The 20883-nt window shown below is 37.4% G+C and overlaps 3 protein-coding genes across 5 annotated transcripts in view; 1 reads left to right on the forward strand and 2 right to left on the reverse strand.

The window, feature by feature from the left end:
- LOC136839497 (40-kDa huntingtin-associated protein-like) overlaps window positions 1-20883 on the forward strand; it is a 97311-nt gene that overhangs the window by 63419 nt on the left and 13009 nt on the right. The window lies entirely within an intron of this gene.
- LOC136839778 (uncharacterized) lies at window positions 4795-7275 on the reverse strand. 2 transcript variants are annotated; one of them, XM_067106112.1, is made up of 5 exons: window positions 7160-7275; window positions 6556-6734; window positions 6071-6124; window positions 5752-5931; window positions 4795-5656 (listed from the first exon to the last, which is right to left on the reverse strand). In XM_067106112.1, exons 2-5 carry the CDS (start codon window positions 6717-6719, stop codon window positions 5440-5442), a joined length of 615 nt encoding a protein of 204 aa, XP_066962213.1. In that variant the 5' UTR covers window positions 6720-6734; window positions 7160-7275; the 3' UTR covers window positions 4795-5439. The 2 variants fall into 2 exon arrangements, with proteins under 2 accessions (XP_066962213.1, XP_066962214.1); XM_067106113.1 differs by lacking the exon at window positions 7160-7275 and having other exon boundaries at window positions 5177-5656; window positions 6556-6805.
- LOC136839779 (uncharacterized) lies at window positions 13025-16676 on the reverse strand. Of its 2 annotated transcripts, XM_067106114.1 has the most exons (5): window positions 16585-16676; window positions 15443-15614; window positions 15232-15285; window positions 14288-14464; window positions 13025-13626 (listed from the first exon to the last, which is right to left on the reverse strand). In XM_067106114.1, the coding sequence occupies exons 2-5, from the start codon at window positions 15598-15600 to the stop codon at window positions 13263-13265; spliced, it is 753 nt and encodes a 250-aa protein (XP_066962215.1). In that variant the 5' UTR covers window positions 15601-15614; window positions 16585-16676; the 3' UTR covers window positions 13025-13262. The 2 variants fall into 2 exon arrangements, with proteins under 2 accessions (XP_066962215.1, XP_066962217.1); XM_067106116.1 differs by lacking the exon at window positions 14288-14464 and having other exon boundaries at window positions 16585-16673.

A 20883-nucleotide genomic window follows, 5' to 3' on the forward strand; every position in this document is an offset into this window, starting at 1 on the left:
CTCACCCTTCCCCTCCCTCCCTACCCTCTCCCCAAATTGATGGTGTGATTTCCTATGATTACTGAGATCATTGAAAGCCGTAGGAATCCCTAGGCGCCATCACACCCGCCTCAAGAAAGGGAGAAGAACCGAGAGCGGGTGATGCCGGTAATTCTCGTCAGGTCTGAATAAGGTGAGGAAGATATATTGAGGAATATGAGGAGAAGAAGGAGGAGGAGAGTTGAGGGTCTTGAAGGAAACAGGAAGACCTAATTAGCTTCCATTATGGAAGTCATGTCTGAATTCTTAAATATATATATATATATATATATATATATATATATATATATATATTATATATATATATATATATATATATATATATATATATATATATATATATATATATATATATATATATATATATATATATATATATATATATACATACATATATATTTATTATATATATATACATATATATATATATGTATGATACAAATATATATATATATATATATATATATATATATATATATATATATATATATATATATATATGTATATATTTATATATATATATATATATACATATATATATGTATGTATGTATGATACAATATATATATAAATATATTTATATATATATATATATATATATATATATATATATTATATGATTGACTCTAATAATTATAAAGAACGACTTTTAAACCTTCTTTTGTTTTGGTGTCATAGGAAACTTTGCAGTTGTCATCGTGAACTTCTTGAAATCCTTTGTCATCGAGGAACAGTTTATCATTGAGGACTTTATATTCCATTAACACTGAAGACCTCTATTGTCCCTTTATTGTCGAAGACTTACTTTGTGATTTTATCTGAAGATTCAGTCCCTTTATCATCAAATAATAAATATGTCCCCTTATCATTGAAGAATTCTGATGTCCCTTTGTCGTTGCAGAATTCTGATGTCCCTTTGTCGTTGAAGAATTCTGACGTCCCTTTATCACTGAAGAATTATGATGCCCCTTTATCATCGAAGAATTCTGATGTCCATTTATCATATAAAAATTCTGATGTCCCTTTATCATCGAAGAATTCTGATGTTCCTTTATCACTGAACGAATTTTTCTGGCCCTTTGTCATAGAAAAAGTCTGATTTCCCTTTGTTATGTAACAATTCTGATGTCCCTTTATTATTGAAGAATTCTGATGTCCCTTTATCATCAAAGAATTCTGATGTATATTTATCAAAAAATACTATCGTCACTTTATCACTGAAAAATCTTCTGTCTCTTTATCATCAAAGGATTTTGAGCTCCCTTTGTCATTCAGGAATTCTGATGTCCCTTTATCGTGGAAGAATTTTAATGTCCCTTTATCGTGGAAGAATTCTGGTGCCTTTATCATCGAAGAATTCTGATGCCCTTTTATCCTGGAAGAATTCTGATATCCCTTTATCACTGAAGAATTCTAATGTCCCTTTATTATATAAGAATTCTGTCCCTTTATCATAAAAAAATTGATGTACTTTTTCATCGAAAGATTCTGATATCCCTTTATTGTTGAAGAATTCTCATGCCCCTTTGTCATTGAAGATTTCTGATTCCCCTTTATTATGGAAAAATTTTGACTTCCCTTTATTATCGTAGAATTCTGATTTTCTTTCATCATATAAAATTTCTGATGTCCATTTGTCATAGAGGAATTCTGATGTCCATTTATCATAGAGGAAATCTGATGTCCTTTTATCATAGAAGAATTCTGATGTCCATTTATCATCGAAGGATTCTGATATACCTTTATCGTCGAAGAATTCATTGAAGAATTTTTATATACCTTTATCATCGAAGAATTCTGGTGTCCATTTATCATTGAAGAATTTTGATATACCTTTATCATCGAAGGATTCTGGTGTCCCTCTATCACTGAAGAATTTTTATGTCTCTTTATCACTGAAGAATTCTGATGTCCCTTTGTCATCGAAGAATTTTTATGTCCCTTTGTCACTAAAGAATTCTGATGTCCTTTTATCATAAAAGAATTTTGTTCTCCCTTTCTCATTGAAGAATTCTGATGTCCCTGTATCATCGAAAAATTCTGGGGTCCCTTTATCATTGAAGGATTCTGATGTTCCTTTATCATCGAAGAATTCTGATGTCTCTTTATAATCAAAGAATTCTAATGTCTCTTTATCATCGAAAAATTCCGATATCCCTTTATCATCGAAGAATTCTGATATCTCCTTAATACTGATTAATCCTGGTTCACTTTCATGAATGGATTCCTTCACCCTTGTCGCAACTGAGGATGGACGATTTTAATGGAAGAAATTCGAGGAAAAACAGAATCATTAGATTTGCTTTTTCAAAGTGAAAAAGAGAAAGAAAAGGCTTAAAAGTAAAAAGTGAAGCTTACGTACAACACTGAAAAAAGACCACACAGGCAGATTGAAGTTCCGTTACAAAGGCAAAGTTTCAGACTAGCAGATGACTGAGTTTAATGTATGTTCTTGTAAGAGAAGCGTGAAATTCCCCCTGCATTGACCTAGGCACCCTAAGTAGTGCTTGAATGATCGTTCTTGTTATATATATTGAGACCAACGGAAAACAAGTATGTGAATAGAAGTACAGTATTCTGCTTTATTGCCTTGCTTTTATCCTCTCATTATGATCGCAGTTTATGGGAGAATAATTATGAGGACTAAACACGAGAAATATTTACATGGACACTCAAACATGAATGATGACAACCGAATTAAACGAATTACGTGAAGAATTAGTCTTGGTCTACAGGTCTTCGATATTTTTCTAGGCACGGGAGTGGTGTGATGCAGGCAAGAGAGCTAGACGTGACTGAGAACTTTGCAGTTGTCCCTTTATGTTTTAGGACTTCTTGTATCCCTTTATCACCAAAGATTACCTATGTCCTTTTACAATTGAAGACTTAAAGTCATTCAGCCTTCAAGTAGGTTGTTTAGACAAAAGGTTTCTGTAGAAAAGAGGGACCTCAGAGTTGACGCCTGTACCTGGCCCTTGGATAAGTTTCCATGAAGTTCTGGATGAGTTTTATCTGATAAGGCCTCCATGGGTATTTGACGACGCTCTGTTCAAAACTCCACAGACTCTCAAGATAATTGCTCTGTAGTCCCAAGTCTATGCATGACCCTCTTGCTCAATACGAACCACAGTTACTTTCCTACCGGTAATAATATGCAATCGATTCTATTAGAAGGCATGGTAAGGATGAATTCACACAAATTTAATGATGATAATCGAATTTATGGCCTTCTGAGAAATGTACTTCGATCTTTGCCCCTTTCCGGAGGTGTTTCAATTAAGTGTTGATATACTTACCTGCCGTCAGGCTTAACTGACAAACATCAGATTCAGTTTAGGTGTTATCTTCCACTCAGGGCCTGCTTATTCTCACTCAACATAGAAATTTCAGTGCTCTTCCGACTAGTAAAATCCAATTAATTTCCTTGACCTCCACTTTGTAGAGTGTAAATAGTAGGTAAAAACTCGCCACAGTGACCTCTGTCCCCTCACTGGCTGACCCTCAACTTATTGTTGACTTAAAAAACACGGCCCTTGCAACCTCAGGAATCTTGCAAAGAGAATATTGTTCTGGTTATTTTACAAAGAGCTTGAGAACAATATGTGAGGTAGCTATCCTCACGATATCACTGTAGATAGGTTGGCCATCTTGTGAAAAGGCCGTCCTCCTGATTGTTTGGTATGAGTACTGATAGTTTTTAAGAACGCCATAATTGTGGTTGTTTTTTGTAAACAAGCCGGCCATTTAACAAACAGTATTGTTGTAATCATTTTGCAAATTGGCTGGTCATGCTACAAAAGGCAATTCATGTGCTATTCTATTTGCAAAAAATGTATTAAATTTATTAAAATATTTTATTGATATTGCAAATACGCTCTTCAGTTTTCAAAATAGCATAAATGAGTTCATTCCTGCCTTCCTTAGAGTTGCTTGTAACCCTAAAGATTATAACTTTACCATGACTTTCTCACTGATTCAAAGCAGCTTATATTACAAGCAAAAACTCAAAATAGGCTGAGTGAAGGTTCTTAACAGTGTGTCTAAACACCGCAACTGTGTGTCAAGTGGTATTGGCTGTTGGAAAGCCTAGTTACCAGGACAGTTGTGATTACCCCTAAAATCTTATGTTAGAGCATTATAAAGGTTCAATGCTGAGGTAGGTGCAAGTGGTTGTTTGTTATTAAAAAATAGTCGCTGACAGATTCTAAGTTATTGGAAACCTTCTAGATGAGACTGTTTCTGTGGAAAGTCTCTTACTGTATTCTAGCGTGGAACTTCTCGTCTTGTAAGCGTTTCTGTTTTAATCACGGACAAAATGAAGCTACAGACGTTCAAAGGAAGATATGTAACTGGGTGAGATGTAGGGAGAATAACGAAAGCAGACATGTAGAACAGGAGAACAAACAGACACAAATCACAATCAGAACAGAAATGATGAAGAAAACTACAAGGGAAAGGCAGACAATAGATCACTAGCAGGAGTACTAAGAACAGGACTTCAGAGGGAATATTATGTTTGAAGATAAAACGACAAGACAACGCTTGATAAAACTGGAAGTAAAGCAGCATGTCAAGAAACATTTGCATACGAAGAAGGGTAAGACTTAACAGACAAAAGACCCTCAAGAGAAGAAAAGGCGAATTTCATGTCCAGAGACTCAAAGCTACACGCTTCCCTAAAAATGGTTCCTCTTTTGAAAGGCAGTTTTCCTAGCAGTGCCTGTATGGCAAAGAAGGTTCAAGTAATAAATAGGATAAATGAGAGCTTTATTTACCTATTGCAAGATGAAAAAAATATTTAACCACCATACGAGAGATTTTATAGTGCAATGATTACTTCTCAGGTGTACTAATGTTTCCAAACATCAGCAGTCAATGACAGCACATTTACCCTCTCCTTTTTGAGCACGGATTTACAGTAATAGTAAATAGCCGTATATTATGGCCACCAGACTATAAAAAAAGCTGAGAAATTAGATCTTAAAACTTGGAAATTTGATGTTAATTTTCTATTAATACATCAAGAGATTCCTTGAGAATGTTTATTTGCCTGTCGAAAGATGAGACTTATACCACCGTTCGAGAGACTCAATAATTCCTAGATTTTTCTTCTTTTAGGTTTCATAATAATTCCGGATTACATTGCATAGTATATATATTCCTTGTATATGTACACATCTTATATTCGTAACTACCCCTTTCTTTTGACCAACGGGTTTATTTTAGTTAAATGGGTTTTACGGAGGAATCTTCTTTGAAATATACGAAGTTGCAGCCTCTACCGACAAGTAAGACATATTGAAAGCAGCCTCTCTCTCAAAAGATGTCTTGAGAATTGTGGATAGTAGAACCTGTGACTTCTTTATCATCGTAAGTGCGGTCTCGAGAAGATTTCGTCGGTTAATGACTTTCAGCATTAGGTGGAGAAGGCGCGCCCTTTTCAGAAGGTTGGGATTCCATCACGAAATCTCCAATGTCGTTGCCTTCGGAGTCTTGGCCTTTCGGGGTGGCCCTGGAGTAAGCGTATAGATTTGTGTCTTCTTCTTCTTCGCAATCCAGGCAAGGAGCCTGGAAGTCGAGAGAACGACCAAAGCGGAGATTGTAGTTGCGTCTGAACCTGTTAGCAAAAAGAATGTTAAATAATTAGTAGTTTAGGAATCGAGAACATATTATATATACAAATCAGTAAATACAAAGATATATAAGAATTACTTTCGTAGGTTCTTGCGGGGTTTGCTGCCAGGCCGCAGGAGGCTTTGGACCTCTGCATCGAAGTCTTGTGTTTTGTCGTCTCGAAGACCGAAGCCGAATTGCAAGGGACCCCCGTTCAGGGAAACCTGTCCCCTAACTGGTAGGCGTTGCCCAATGTCGTCACACACAGCTGGGTCAAACCTGGAAGCATAATGAAGCATGCGGTAATGTAAGATTCACAAGTCAGCTAGTATGTAGACTTAATGAATGGGCATGAATAGGCCTAATGTGTTCATGGACAGGAGGCCTGAACGAGACAGAACAGTCAGAGGAACTTTACCTGAATCCTTCGTTTTCGATGCTTCTCTTGACGACATCGAGGCTGCGTCGGAACCTGAGATAATTGGGAGAGAAAATGAGATATTAATAGAAAATTAATCACGTGTTTCAGGAAATTATTGTCAGTGACTTCATTTTTGTGGGAAACTTTCAGTTGTATTAATACGAACCTTGGACGAGGTAACTAGAGAAATTAGTGAATAACAAATGAAAATAGAGAGAAACTCAAACAGTTAAAAGGATATGAAAAAAAAAATATGTAAAATATTGACAAAAGAAAAAGACGCTTGCGGTGTAAATAGTAAAATTCAGTTATTTACGGAGATACGAAGTAAAAAATGAACGCTTCCATCTAGAATTAAGCAAAACACTGACATTTAAGTAAAAAAAAAAAGTAGCTACAAGTCAGCATTCGGATATAAGGCAAATAACAAATTCAATGAAAGTAATAAAATAAAGCAAGCAGTGAAAGAGTCTGGGGCTGACCTGAGGGTGGGCGAGACGTAGACGACAGGGCAGAGGACCCTCTCGTTTTTGGGAGCCACTTCCGGATCTCCTCCAGGTTGCATGGAGACGACAATGGGAGGCCGGAAGACGGCTTGGATGATGCAAGGCAACGTTGCACAGAAGAGCCACGAGAGGACGCTCATGTCGTCTTGGTGATCCTGCAGTTATTATTATTATTATTATTATTATTATTATTATTATTATTATTATTATTATTATTATTATTATTATTATTATTATATCAGCAAAGGACTTGGTAAGGACCAGTAGGGTAGAAGGCTACTTCTTCCCCCTGGCTTTACCCTCGCCAAGTAGAAAACGATATTGATATAGGCCTATACATATAGGCACTGATATAGGCCTAAACATGTATATTGCTGTTATGCTCTTAAGTCTATAGAATATCATTTATGTAGCCTGAGGTATATCACAGCTGACAGAAGACGAATTCAGTATTAACACAATGTTAGCTCATTCTGAAAATAATTTCATTATTTTTTTTTTATTTATCTTGTATGAGAACCACTTGAGATTATAGTAAAATGTCAGTCAATCAAAGAGAGATCTCACGTCCTTGCCTTACCTGAAGGGCGACTGGGCGAAGAAGACGTAGGAGAGCGGGGGTGAAAAAGCGACAGACGGAGGAAGAGAGACGCAGCAGAGTTTGTCGGAATGCGACAACTCTGTGGAAGAGGCGACAATTGCGACACTGCAGATTTCGGTATTCCTTTTTATGGGTCGACCGTCGAGTAAACCTGCGCAGTTAGGCCTTCCTTTCTAGACCCCCCTTCCCTCTTCCTCCCTTCCCCTCCTCCTCCCTTTCTCCCCTCCCACAAATTGAGGGAGTGATTACCTATGATTGCAGAGACCATTGAAAGCCTAGGAATCCCTAGATGCCATTGCGCCCACTCAAAAAAGGGCGAAGAACCGAGATCGGGTGATGCCGGGAATTCTCGTCAGGTTTGAATGAGATGAGGAGGATAATATTGGGGAATATGAGGAGGAGAAGGAGGAGAGTCCAGGATCTTGAAGGAAACCTAATTAGCTTTCTTTATGGAAGTCTTGTCTGAGTTCTTATATATGTATTTTATTGCCTCAAATAAGTATTATTCTTATCAGTGACGACTTTTAAACGGAGCCTTGGTGGCCAGGTCGGTAGAGCAGCAGCTTCGGACTTCATAGAGGTCTGTGGCGCGGGTTCAAATCCGCAGCCGACCGGTCAGAGAGTAGAGTAGACGACACCCCGGGATTATGTATGTAATCAACGGATAGGTTTGCTAAAAGCAAATGGGTGTTACAGACTATTACACACACAAACAAAGCCACTCCAACATCTTCTAAAAACATAACAGACACCGCACACGTCTCGAACTGTCGACCTAACCGCTCAGCTCTCCTCGCTGCTGGGAGAAAGGGAGCTGGTGATTTGGTACGATACATGTACAGGTACATGTTACCGGGGTCTAAGCGATGTCAGTTAGAGCATCCGATCCAGACTACGGTCTACCCCAAAGCCAAATCAAAGTCCTTCAAAAGAAGGCATCGTGCTTACCCTATACAAAAAAATGGGAAAAAGCACGTTAAAAAGAGAAGTGACGACTTTTAAACCCTTTTATTTTGGTGTCATCAAAAACTTTGCCGTTGTCGTTTTGTCATCCTGGACTTCTTGGATTACTTTGTCACCGATGACTACTTTATCATTGGAGGCGATTCATATCCTTTTATCACTGAGGACTTTTTCTATCCCGTTAACACTGAAGACCTATTTTTTCCCTTTATTGTCGAATATTTATGTTGAAGACTCACTATATCCTTTTAGCTGAAGACTTACTTCCTTTTCCACTGAGAATTACCAATGCTCCTCTATCACTGAGGACTTTCTGTGTCCCTTTCTCATCTGAGAATTCTGTTGTTCCTTTACCATCGACGAATTCTAGTGTCCCGTTATCACTGAAGAATTCATATATCCCTTTTTCATTGAAGAATTCTGATGTCCCTTTGCCATCGAAGAATTCTGGTGTCCCTTTACCATCGAAGAATTCTGATGTCCCTTTAACGTCGAAGAATTATAGTATCCCTTTATCATCTAAAATTTCTGATGTGGCTTTATCATCTAAGATTTCTGATATCCTTTTATCATCTAAGAATTCTGCTGTCCCTTTATCATCTAAGAATTATGATGTCCCTTAATCATTAAAGAATTTTAATGTCCCTTTATCATCTAACAGTTCTGTTGTCCATTTCTCATTGAAGAATTCTGAAGTCTCTTTATCATCGATGAATTCTGATGTACCTTCATCATCGAAGAATTCTGATGTCCCTTTATCATCGAAGAATTCTGATGTCCCTTTACCATCGAAGAATTGTGATATCCCTTTATCATCTAAATTTTCTGATGTCCCTTTATCATGGATGGATTCTGATGTCCCCTTATCATCTAAGAATTTTGATGTTTGTTGATCATCGAAGAATTCTGATGTCCCTTTATCATTGAAGAATTCTGATGTCCCTTTATCACTGAAGAATGCTGATATCTCTTTATCATCGAAGAATTCAGATGTCCCTTTACCATCGAAGAATTCTGATGTCCCTTTACCATCGAAGAATTATGATATCCCTTTATCATCTAAGATTTCTGATGTGCCTTTATCATCGGAGAATTCTGATGTTCTTTTATCACCTACGAATTCTGGTGTTCCTTTATCATCTAAGAATTCAAATGTCCCTTTATCACTGAAGAATTTTAATGTCCCTTTATCATCTAACAACTTTAATTCCATTTCTCATTGAAGAATCCTGATGTCCCTTTATTATCAGTGAATTCTGACCCTTTATCATCGAAGAATTCTGATGTCCCTTTAACATTGAAGACGTTTTATATCCCTTTATCGCTTAAAACCACTGCATGTCCATTTATCAACTTCTCATATATATCCCTATATATTACTAAGGATTCCGGTCCCATTCTCAAGAAGGACTGCTGAATGTCAATAATGACTTCTCTTGGTAACCCAAGTGATTTATCTTGGGATTCTGCTGTGATGTCATCTCTACCTGATGCACTTCGGCCTGATTTAGCTCCTTGAGTCATTTTGATGTCAGAGGGACCTCAATATGATCAAGGAACCGCACAGGTGCAGTGTTGATTTGTATTTTTATGGGGTGTCATCAGCAGCTCATGAATAAACTGTTTATTATTATTATTATATGTTTAGCATCCGTTCACTTAGATGTGCAAGGACTCATTCAAAGGGGCAATTCATGTATATTGTAAGATGATGATGATGATGATGATGATATTATTATTATTATTATTATTATTATTATTATTATTATTATTATTATTATTATTATTTTGCCTTCCCAACTTGGTGTGTAAGATTCATCATTTCAGCATGTAAATTGTAAAGCAGCTGTCTGAAATCCATTTATTATTCCGGCGCTTTGATAAACCTGGCTGTCGTTGAGAGGAAGTGAATGGCACCAGGGGTACACGCAGGGAATATGTACTTATGGTGCCATTCACCTCCTCTCAATAATAGCAAGATCTATCAAAGCTCCGGAATAATAAACGAACTTCGGACAGCTGCTTTACAATTCACCCACCGAAACGAAGAAACTTACATGCCAAGCTGAGAAGGTTAAATAATAATAATAATAATAATAATAATAATAATAATAATAATAATAATAATAATAAAAGTATAAGTGAATCCCTTCCAAAGTTCGTATTTGTATGTGAAGTGTCAAAGAATGGGCTAATCCTGGCTCACGTTCATGAATGGATTCCTACAGCCCCTCTTAATTCTTATAAGCCAAATAAAGATGTGAGCAAACAACTGAGGATGCATGATTTTAATGGAAAAAATTCAAGGAAAAAAGAACCATTGGATTTGTTTCTTCATAATCAAAATGAGAAAAAAGACTTACAATAAGAAAGAAGCTTACGAACAACACTGAAAAAGACCACGCAGTCAAACTGAGGTGTCGTTACATAGGCAAAGTTTCGGACGCACAGGTAACTGAATTTAGTGTATTTTCTTATAAGAGAAGCGTAGAATTTCCCCTGCATTGCCCTAGACACCCCTAATAGTGCTTGAACGATTGTTCTTGTCATATACACTTTTTGATGATCCACTTTTGGGAACAACGGAAAACGAGTGTGTGAATAGGAATATTCTGCTTTATTGTTTTCTCTTCATCACACTCGCAGTTTATGGGAGAATAATTATGAGGACTAAACGCAAGAAATATTGCATGGAAACTCTATTTAAACACGAAGGATGACAGCCGAATGAAACGAATCGCATGAAGAATCATGTTAATTAGCCTTGGTCTGCAGTACTCTTAAATTTTTTTTAGGCATGGGACTCCTCAGCTTCAGGCAAGAGAGCCTAATGTTGTTTTGATGTGACTGAGAATTTTCCAGTTGTCCCTTTGTCCCCAAGGACTTCTTGTATCCCTTTATCACCAAAGGCTACTTATGTCCTTTTATCACTGAGACTTAAGGCTTTGTGCCCTTAAGTGGGACGTTTAGACAAGATGTTTCCGTAGAAGAGAGGGACCTCAGAGTCGAAGCTTGTACCTGGGCGATGGGTAAGTTTCCATGAAGTTCTCGATGAGTTTTATTGGATGAGGCCTCCATGGGTATTTGACGATACTCTATTCAAACCTCGACAGACTCTCAAGATAATTGCCCTGTAGTCTCAAGTCCATGCATAACCCTCTTGCTCAACACGAACCACAATTCAGAGCAGTAGGAAACTACATGTACAGTAGTAGGTTTTGTTGGGATTCTCATTTATATTAAACTCAAAAGTGTGTGAGTTTACTTTCGTACTGATAATAACATGCAGTCACTTCTAGTAGATGGCGTCGTAAGAATGAATTCACACAAATTTAATGATGATATTGAACCTGTGGCCTTCAGAGAAATAAACTTCGGTCTTTGCCCGTTTCGGAGGTGTTTCAGTTAAGTGTTGATATACTGAACTGCCTTCAAACTGAACTTACAGACATCAGATTCAGTCCCTGTAATATCTCCAGCTCAGGGCCTGCTTATTCTCACTCAACATAGAAATGTCAGTGCTGTTTCGAGTTGTAAAATCCAAATAATTTCCTTGATCTCCTCGCTGCTGTAGAGTGTAAATAGGTGGAAACTCGCCCCAGCGACTCCTGTACTCTGTGGCTAGCCTTCAACTTATTGTTGACTTGAAAAGCACGGCCCTTGCAACCTCAGGAATCTTGCAAAGAGAGTATTGTTGTGGTCATTTTACAAAGAGTTTGAGAACAATATGTGAGGCAGCTGTCCTCTTGATATCACTATAGATAGTTTGTGCCACCTTGTGAAAGGACCGTCCTCCTGATTGTTTGGTATGAGAGTTGGTAGCTTTTAAGAATGCTATAATTGTGGTTGTTTTTGTAAATAAGCTGGTCATTTGAAATACGTAATATTGCTGTAATCATTTTGCAAATGGAATGGTCAATCTGCAAAAGGCCATTCATGTGCAGCTCTATTTGCAAACAAGTTATTAGTTATATTTAAATATGTTGTTGGCTTTGTAAATAGGCTTTTCAATTTTCAAAATAGCATAATTGAGGTTATTACTGCCTTTCTTAGAATTGCTTATAACGCTAAAGATTTTAACTTTACCATGACTTTCTCACTGATTTAAAGCAGCTAATATCAAAAGCAAAAACTCAAAATAGGCTCAGTGAAGGTTCTTAGCTGTGTGTCTAAACAGCACAACGTCGTCTTAAGTGGTACTGGCTGTTGCAAAGGCTGGTTACCAGGACAGTTGTGATTACGCGAGAAATCATATGTTTGGGCTTTATAGAGGTTCAATGCTCAAGTGCGAGTGGTTGTTTGGCATTCATAAATAGTCGCTGATGAATTCTAGGGCATTGAAAACCTACTAGATGAGACTATTTCTATGGAACGTCCTTCACTCTACTAGCATGGAACAATTCGTCTCGTAAGCGTTTCCGTTTTAATCACTGGCAAAATGAAGCTACAGAACTTGGCGGGAATGTATGTAACTGGGTGAGATGTAGGCAGAATGACGAAAGACAACATGTATAGAGGGTGAACATTTATACACAAATCACGGTCAAAACAGAAATGATGAAGTAAGCTGCAAGGGAATGGCAGACAGTAGATCAGTAGCAGCAACACCTAAGAACAGGACTTCCGAGGGAATATAATGTTTGAAGATAAAAAGAAAAAGCAATGTTTGATAAAACTGGAAGTAAAGCAGCATGTCAAGAAACATTTGCATACGAAGAAGGATAAGACTTAACAGATAAAAGACCCTCAGGAGAAGAAAGGGCGAATTTCTTGTCCAGAGACTCAGAGCTACCCACTTCCCTAAAAATGGTTCATCTTTTGAAAGGCAGTTTTCCAAGCAGCACCTTTATGGCTAAGAAGGTTCAAGAAATAGATAGGTTAAAATGAGAGCTTTATTTGCCTATTGTAAGATGAAAAAATATTAAACCACCATACGAGAGACTTCATAGTGCAATGATTATTTCTTAGTTCTACTAATGTTCCCAAACATCAGTAGTCATTGACAGTCAATTAATTATCTTTCTTTTCAGCACGGATTTACGGTATATTATGGAGGTTTTTAAACGACAATGCGTTACAGACAGCATCGGAGAGACAGACATATTGGAAATAGCTTTCCTTAAAAGCTGCCCATAGAATCATCGATACCAGAATCTCTGACGTCATTATCTTCGACTGAGGTGACATCTTTAGAAGACATGGTTGTGTAATGATTTCCAGCCCCCTTCGAACGATGTACATCTCTTTTAACAATGGCTGGCGAAGAAGAGACCGTTTCTGAAGGCTGGGATTCCATCATGAAATTCCCGCTCTCGTTGCTTTCCACGCCTTGGTCTTCTGAGATGGCGGAGTAAGCTGCTGGGTAAATGATGGCCCTGGAGTAAGCATAAAGATTCTTGTCTTCTTCTTCACAGTCTTGGCAAGGAGTTGAGAGGTCGAGAGAACGGCCGTAACGAAGGATGTCGTTGTAGTTGCGTCGGAATCTGTTGACAAAAGGAAATAACAACTATCAGAAGTTAAATTATATTAAAATGAGGTATTTTAGGTATAGTTCAACAAGTCATGGATTGTAGTTAATTGTATATCACTTGGCCATGATCTTGGCGCGTTCTATTGATACCCATGTGCCAGTGTTGACAGCAGAAAATTAGATACCTGGGTTACCCAGGGTGGACAAGGGTGATGGATGAGTAACCGCATCCCAAAATTACCACAAGACTATAGACTTATTAGTAAATAACCTGACGAATAACTCCCTTGCTTGGGTTTGGAATATTGGTAAGACTAACCCTTTTTTCATGTCATGGCTACCATAATGAAGTGCTGGAACACAAAGTTTGCCTAAGAAAAGGTGGCATAGCAGTAAATTTCCCCATCAATACTGTTCTCCTTAGAGTGGATGGCTAGAGAAAACGCTACTTTACTGTTTTTCAACGATATTTTGAGCTGAAGTTTCTTGCCTTACATTAATCTCGCCTTACATTAATCTCTACCATGTACATAATTGCTTAGGGTCGACAGAAGCACAGATTTTTTAATATGGGAATCAAACTGGGGTCCTCGGGTAACTGAGGCGAGTGTTGTGACCATCAGACTGCAAAGAGCTTAGAAATTAGATCTTAAAATTTAGAAATTGTATCTTACTTCCGCAATTTGCCTTGTTGTCTGCCAGACTGCAAGACGCGTTTGACCTCTGTGCCCAAATCATTGCTTTGGCCCCTCCGAAGCCCGAGGCCGAATTCCATAGGACTTTGCCTCAGGGAAACCTGGCCCAGAACAGGAAGGCAATCCCTAGCGTCGTTGCACATCATCGGGTCAAATCTGAATAGGTAGGATAACATATGGTACTGTTTAGTTTTCTAAATGCTTGGTTATTGTGAGTCTAGATTAATTCAGTCAGATTAAGGTATTTGTGGACTCTCCGTAAGGTTTGCACCCGAAGGATTTTATGATATTCAGAGTTGAGGGACAGAAAGCCAGATGGAATGAAAACGAAGGTCCCTGGTGAAGTGTTTTCTGTGTGTCACCAACAGTTCGAAAACAAGTCAGTGACCATAAGTGATCTCTTCTTTCTGTATTTCCTATCATCTAATGTAATTTCTTTCAAATGAACACCGTTTTCTTTGGAAGCCTGAATTTCAAGTCAGTGGCCCTGCAGGGATGTTCCGAATGAATAAAGGCCACCTCCTGAATAATAATAATAATAATAATAGTACCACTAAATTGCTAGCTCGTATTTAGCCGGTTTATATGTTTACGATGCAGTGCTCATTTGAGTTTCTGATGTTTTACTGTAGTTTGGACGTACACCACAACAAAACGCAATACAGAAGGAAGCCTAGGAGCCAATGCAAAGAACCATTAGTACTACTAGTGTACTTCACTAGTCACACTAGAGAGGAGGTTCCCTCCTACGTGGCTTGAAAATGAATAAAAGCTTTAGAGCAAATTAATTTATATTCCACTGCCATCACAGTGCATTCCTGAACATGTGGGACATTAGTTCCAAAAAACCTATTGCTTATCAAGTGATTGTATTCGTGAAAAGAAAGGAGGTTTGAACGAGAATGAACATTGAAGTTACCTACCTGAAGCTTTCATCATCAGTGCTTCTCTTGGCAACATCGAGGCTGCGTCGGAACCTGAAGATATTGGAAAAGAAATTAAAAAAAAACTTGTGATGGTTTTAGATCTGCGTAATTCCTTCCAAGTGGTAACAGTCATTCAGATAGTAAGTAAATAACTCGAAGAAAGAGAAGAAAGTAAAAATACAAGAGATCATTGTAATTAGTGACTAACCTGAAGGTGGGTGATACCCAGACGACTGGGTGAAGGCCGTTGCTATCCCGGGGTATCATCTTGGTGACCCTGGGCTGCCTGGAGACCACAAAGGGAGGCCTGGAAGCTTGTATGATGCAAGGCAACATCAGGAAGAACAGCCAAGCGAGGGCGTTCATGTTGCTTATAAGTCCTGGAATGAATGAATGAATGGAGAAGAACGATCATATTTAGAAAAGAAATTCTGGCTTGAGTTCACTCGTTCTTATTAACTCCTTTCGTACGAATTTATTGGTTATTGCAAGGAATTTGAAGCCTAACCAGTGAATCTTCAGTCTCCACAAGTCTGTAGAGATGAAATTGTTAGCTCCATGCCTTGCCTAAACTCCCATGAGAAGCCGCTGGTACCCATTCTTAGCTGGGTCGACTGCTGGTGGCAGGCCGGGCATGGATCTAGGACCTTGCAAGTGCGAATTCAGTTCTCTACCAAAGTGTCACACCACCCAATTTATTTTGTTTTGCTAAAGACATTAGTAACACTGGTGTAAACCCTGTTTCCTAAATAATAATTACGTTTATATCAGATTAACCGTTTTTTGCTATGTGACATTCTGACTTGTTAAAATATCCAGTAGGCCCCTTACACCAAATTAGTTCTTAATAAATAATGCTTTGCTTTTGGGGAAGCAAAGCATATTTCTGTATGATTAACTAATCAACCAATCAACCATTTTTCCCAGCCTTTCAAAGAGTTATAATTATTACTTTTTAGTTGTAATTACTATGTTTTAATTTTGGTTGAGTTTGTCTCAGCGAGGTTTTAACGACCCTGATATTCTAAATTCATGTCTCAAAGAGCAAAATAATGATTCAGCTAGTTATTAGTATTGAATAATAAATTTTCATTTATTTCCATGGTAGGAGTTTGAATTAGAAGCAGTGCCTTTGATGTTAACATACTCTTTAAGTTTATAAGTCTTTAGAATATCTGTCGATAAGTTTTGAAGCTTTTCTTTAATGTGCATTAACTTTTCAACAATAATAACTGGTTGTACAAGAATTGTTCTTACGGTAATTGACTCGAAGATTTCTTGCCAAGCTTAACTCGAGAGAGTTACGCAAACCAGTCGGTTAACTAAAGCAAGGTCGCGTAATTAACTTACCTTGGGTGTGAGGGTGGGGGAAAAAGCGACAGGGGGAGACAGAGTTTGTCGGAACACTGCGACAACTCTGTGGAAGAGGCGATTAATGCGACACTTCAAATTCCAAGTCTCCTTTTTATCAGTCTTCCGCTGAGTACACATGCGCATACCAGGCCTAAAACCAGCACCTCCTTCTCCCATCCCTTCCCCCATTACCCCATCCCCCGAAATGAAGGGGCGATTACCTTTGATTGTAGAGGCCTTTGGGAGCGGCAGAAAATCCCACGGCGGGCGATCACCTCTCAAGTAGTCAGAGACGCGAGATCGGGTGATATAGGCAAATCACTTCATCTTCCATTTTTGAGCAGGAAAGTGGGGCACATGTAGAAGATGCGAAAAGTGTTCTTGGTGTCGTGACAGATAAAATACTGAGTGAGAATGACTTTGAAATACTGAATGAAAATTACTTTGATGAGAAAATATTAGTATAAATAAACCTACTGAAGTTGTGTTTGCTTATTTTTTATTTGGACTAGACAATTCTATTACTGATAAAGTTTACATTGTTATGCAAAACCTCTTTTAAAAAGCCCTCGATTTTTTCCTATAGGGATGTAAATGTCTTGGCTAGACTTGATATTCAAATCACTACCACTTTTTTTGTTACTGTTTATTCATTCATATTGTTCTTTTGTCACAGGATTTCATATTGTTCTTTTGTCACTGAGGACTTCATATTGTTCTTTTGTCACCGAGGATTTGCCATTGTTCTTCTGTCACAAAGGACTTCATATTGTTCTTTTGTCACTAAGGACTTCATATTCTTTTCTTGTCACTGAGGACTTCATGTTCTTCTTTTGTCACTGAGGACTTCATTTTGTTCTTTTGTCACTGAGGACTTCATATTGTTCTTTTGTCACTAGGGGCTTCACATTGTTCTTTTGTCACTGAGGACTTCATATTCTTCTTTTGTCACTGAGGACTTCATATTATTCTTTTGTCACTGAGGACTTCACATTGTTCTTTTGTCACTGAGGACTTCATATTGTTCTTTTGTCACTGAGGACTTAACATTGTTCTTTTGTCACTGAAGACTTCATATTGTTCTTTTGTCACAGAGAACTTCATATTGTTCTTTTGTCACTGAGGACTTAACATTGTTCTTTTGTCACTGAAGACTTCATATTGTTCTTTTGTCACAGAGAACTTCATATTGTTCTTTTGTCACTGAGGACTTAACATTGTTCTTTTGTCACAGAGAACTTCATATTGTTCTTTTGTCACAGAGAAATTCATATTGTTCTTTTGTCACAGAGAACTTCATATTGTTCTTTTGTCAATGAGGACTTAACATTGTTCTTTTGTCACTGAAGACTTCATATTGTTCTTTTGTCACTGAAGACTTCATATTCTTCTTTTGTCACGGAGGACTTCATATTGTTCTTTTGGCACTTGATGACTTCACATTGTTCTTTTGTCACTGAGGACTTCATATTGTTGTTTTGTCACTTGAGGACTTCATATTGTTCTTTTCTTTTGTCACTGGGGACTTCATTTTGTTTTTTTACCACCGAGATCTTCACATTGTTCTTTTGTCACTGAGGACTTCATGTTGTTCTCTTGTCACTGAGGATTTCATATTGTTCTTTTGTCACTGAAGCCTTTTTTTTTTTTTTTGCTCTTCTGTTACTGAGGACTTCACATTGTTCTTTTGTCACTGTGGACTTCATATTGTTCTTTTGTCACTGAGGACTTCACATTGTTCTTTTGTCACCGAGGACTTCACATTGTCCTTTTGCCACTGAAGATTTCATATTGTTCTTTTGTCACTGAGGACTTCATATTGTTCTTTTGTCAATAAGACTTCATTTTGTTCTTTTGTCACTTGAGGACTTCATATTGTTCTTTTGTCACTAAGAACTTTATATTGTTCTTTTGTCACTGAGGGCTTCATATTGTTCTTTTGTCACTGAGGACTTCACATTGTTCTTTTCTTTTGTCACTGAGGACTTCACATTGTTCTTTTCTTTTGTCACTGAGGACTTCACATTCTTCTTTTGTCACTGAGGACTTCGTATTGTTCTTTTATCACTGAAGATTTCATATTGTTCTTTTGTCACTGAGGACTTCACATTGTTCTTTTGTCATTAAGGACTTCATTTTGTTCTTTGGTCACTGAGGACTTCACATTATTCTTTTGTCATTGAGGACTTCATATTCTTCTTTTGTCACTGAGGACTTCATATTGTTCTTTTGTCACCGAGGACTTCACATTGTTCTTTTGTCACCAAAGACTTCACATTGTTCTTTTGTCACTGAGGACTTCATATTGTTCTTTTGTCACTGAGAACTTTATATTGTTCTTTTGTCACTGATGACTTCTTATTTTCTTTTGTCACTTAGGACTTCACATTGTTCTTTTGTTACTGAGGACTTCATATTGTTCTTTTATCACTGAAGATTTCATATTGTTCTTTTGTCACTGAGGACTTCACATTGTTCTTTTGTCATCAAGGACTTCATTTTGCTCTTTTGTCCTTGAGGACTTCACATTATTCTTTTGTCACTGAGGACTTCATATTGTCCTTTTGTCACTGAGGACTGCATGTTGTTCTTTTGTCATTAAGGACTTCATATTGTTCGTTTGTCACTGAGGACTTCACATGGTTCTTTTGTCACTGAAGACTTCATATTGTTCTTTTGTCACTGAGGACTTCATTTTGTTTTGTCACTGAGGACTCCATTTTGTTCTTTTATCACCGAGGTCTTCACATTGTTCTTTTGTCACTGAGGACTTTTTTTCTTTTGTCAGTGAGGACTTCACATTGTTCTTTTGTCATTGAGGACTTTATTGTTCTTTTGTCACTAAGGACTTCATTTTGTTCTTTTATCACCGAGGTCTTCACATTGTTCTTTTGTCACTGAGAACTTCATATTGTTCTTTTGTCACCGAGGACTTTTTTTTCTTTTGTCACTGAGGACTTTTTTTCTTTTATCACAGAGGACTTCACATTGTTCTTTTGTCACTGAGGACTTCATATTGTTCTTTTGTCACTAAGGACTTCATATTGTTCTTTTGTCCCTGAGGACTTCACATTGTTCTTTTGTCACTGAGAACTTCATATTGTTCTTTTGTCACTGAGGACTTTTTTCTTTTGTCACTGAGGACTTTTTTTCTTTTATCAGTGAGGACTTCACATTGTTCTTTTGTCACTGAGGACTTCATATTGTTCTTTTGTCACTAAGGACTTCACATTGTTCTTTTGTCATTGAGGACATCATATTGTTCTTTTGTCACTAAGGACTTCATATTGTTCTTTTGTCCCTGAAGACTTCACATTGTTCTTTTGTCACTGAGAACTTCATATTGTTCTTTTGTCACTGAGGACTTTTTCTTTTGTCACTGAGGACTTTTTTTCTTTTATCAGTGAGGACTTCACATTGTTCTTTTGTCACTGAGGACTTCATATTGTTCTTTTGTCACTAAGGACTTCATATTGTTCTTTTGTCCCTGAGGACTTCACATTGTTCTTTTGTCACTGAGAACTTCATATTGTTCTTTTGTCACTGAGGACTTTTTTCTTTTGTCACTGAGGACTTTTTTTTTCTTTTATCAGTGAGGACTTCACATTGTTCTTTTGTCACTGAGGCTTTCATTTTTTTCTTTTATCAATGAGGATTTCATATTCTTTTGTCACTGTGGACTTCATATTGTTCTTTTGTCACTGAGGACCTCACACTGTACTTTTGTCATTGATGACTTCACATTGTTCTCTTGTCACTGAGGACTTATCATTGCTCTTTTGTCACTGAGGACTTCACATTGTTCTTTTGTCACTGAGGACTTCATATTGTTCTTTTGTTCGCTGAGAAATTCACATTGTTCTTTCATCTCTGAGGACTTCATATTGTTCTTTTGCCACTGTGGACTTCACGTTGTTCTTTTGTCACTGAGGACTTTGTATGGTTTTATTGTCACTGAGGACTTCATATTGTTCTTTTGTCACTTCAGAACTTTATATTGCACTTTTCCTTTGTCACTGAGGACTTCATGTTGTTCTTTTGTCACTGGGGACTTCATATTGTTCTTTTGTCACTGAGGACATCTCATTTTTTTTGTCACTGAGGACTTCACGTTGTTGTTTTGTCGCTGAGGACTACATGTTATTCTATTTTCACTGAGGACTTTATATTGTTCTTTTTCACTGAGGACTTCATATTGTTCTTTTGTCACTTGAGGACTTCATATTGTTCTTTTCTTTTGTCACTGAGGACTTCATATCGTTCTTTTATCACTGGAGGACTTCATATTGTTCTTTT

The sequence above is a fragment of the Macrobrachium rosenbergii genome, chromosome 6, assembly GCF_040412425.1.
Source record: "Macrobrachium rosenbergii isolate ZJJX-2024 chromosome 6, ASM4041242v1, whole genome shotgun sequence".
Classification (NCBI taxonomy): Eukaryota; Metazoa; Arthropoda; class Malacostraca; order Decapoda; family Palaemonidae; genus Macrobrachium; species Macrobrachium rosenbergii.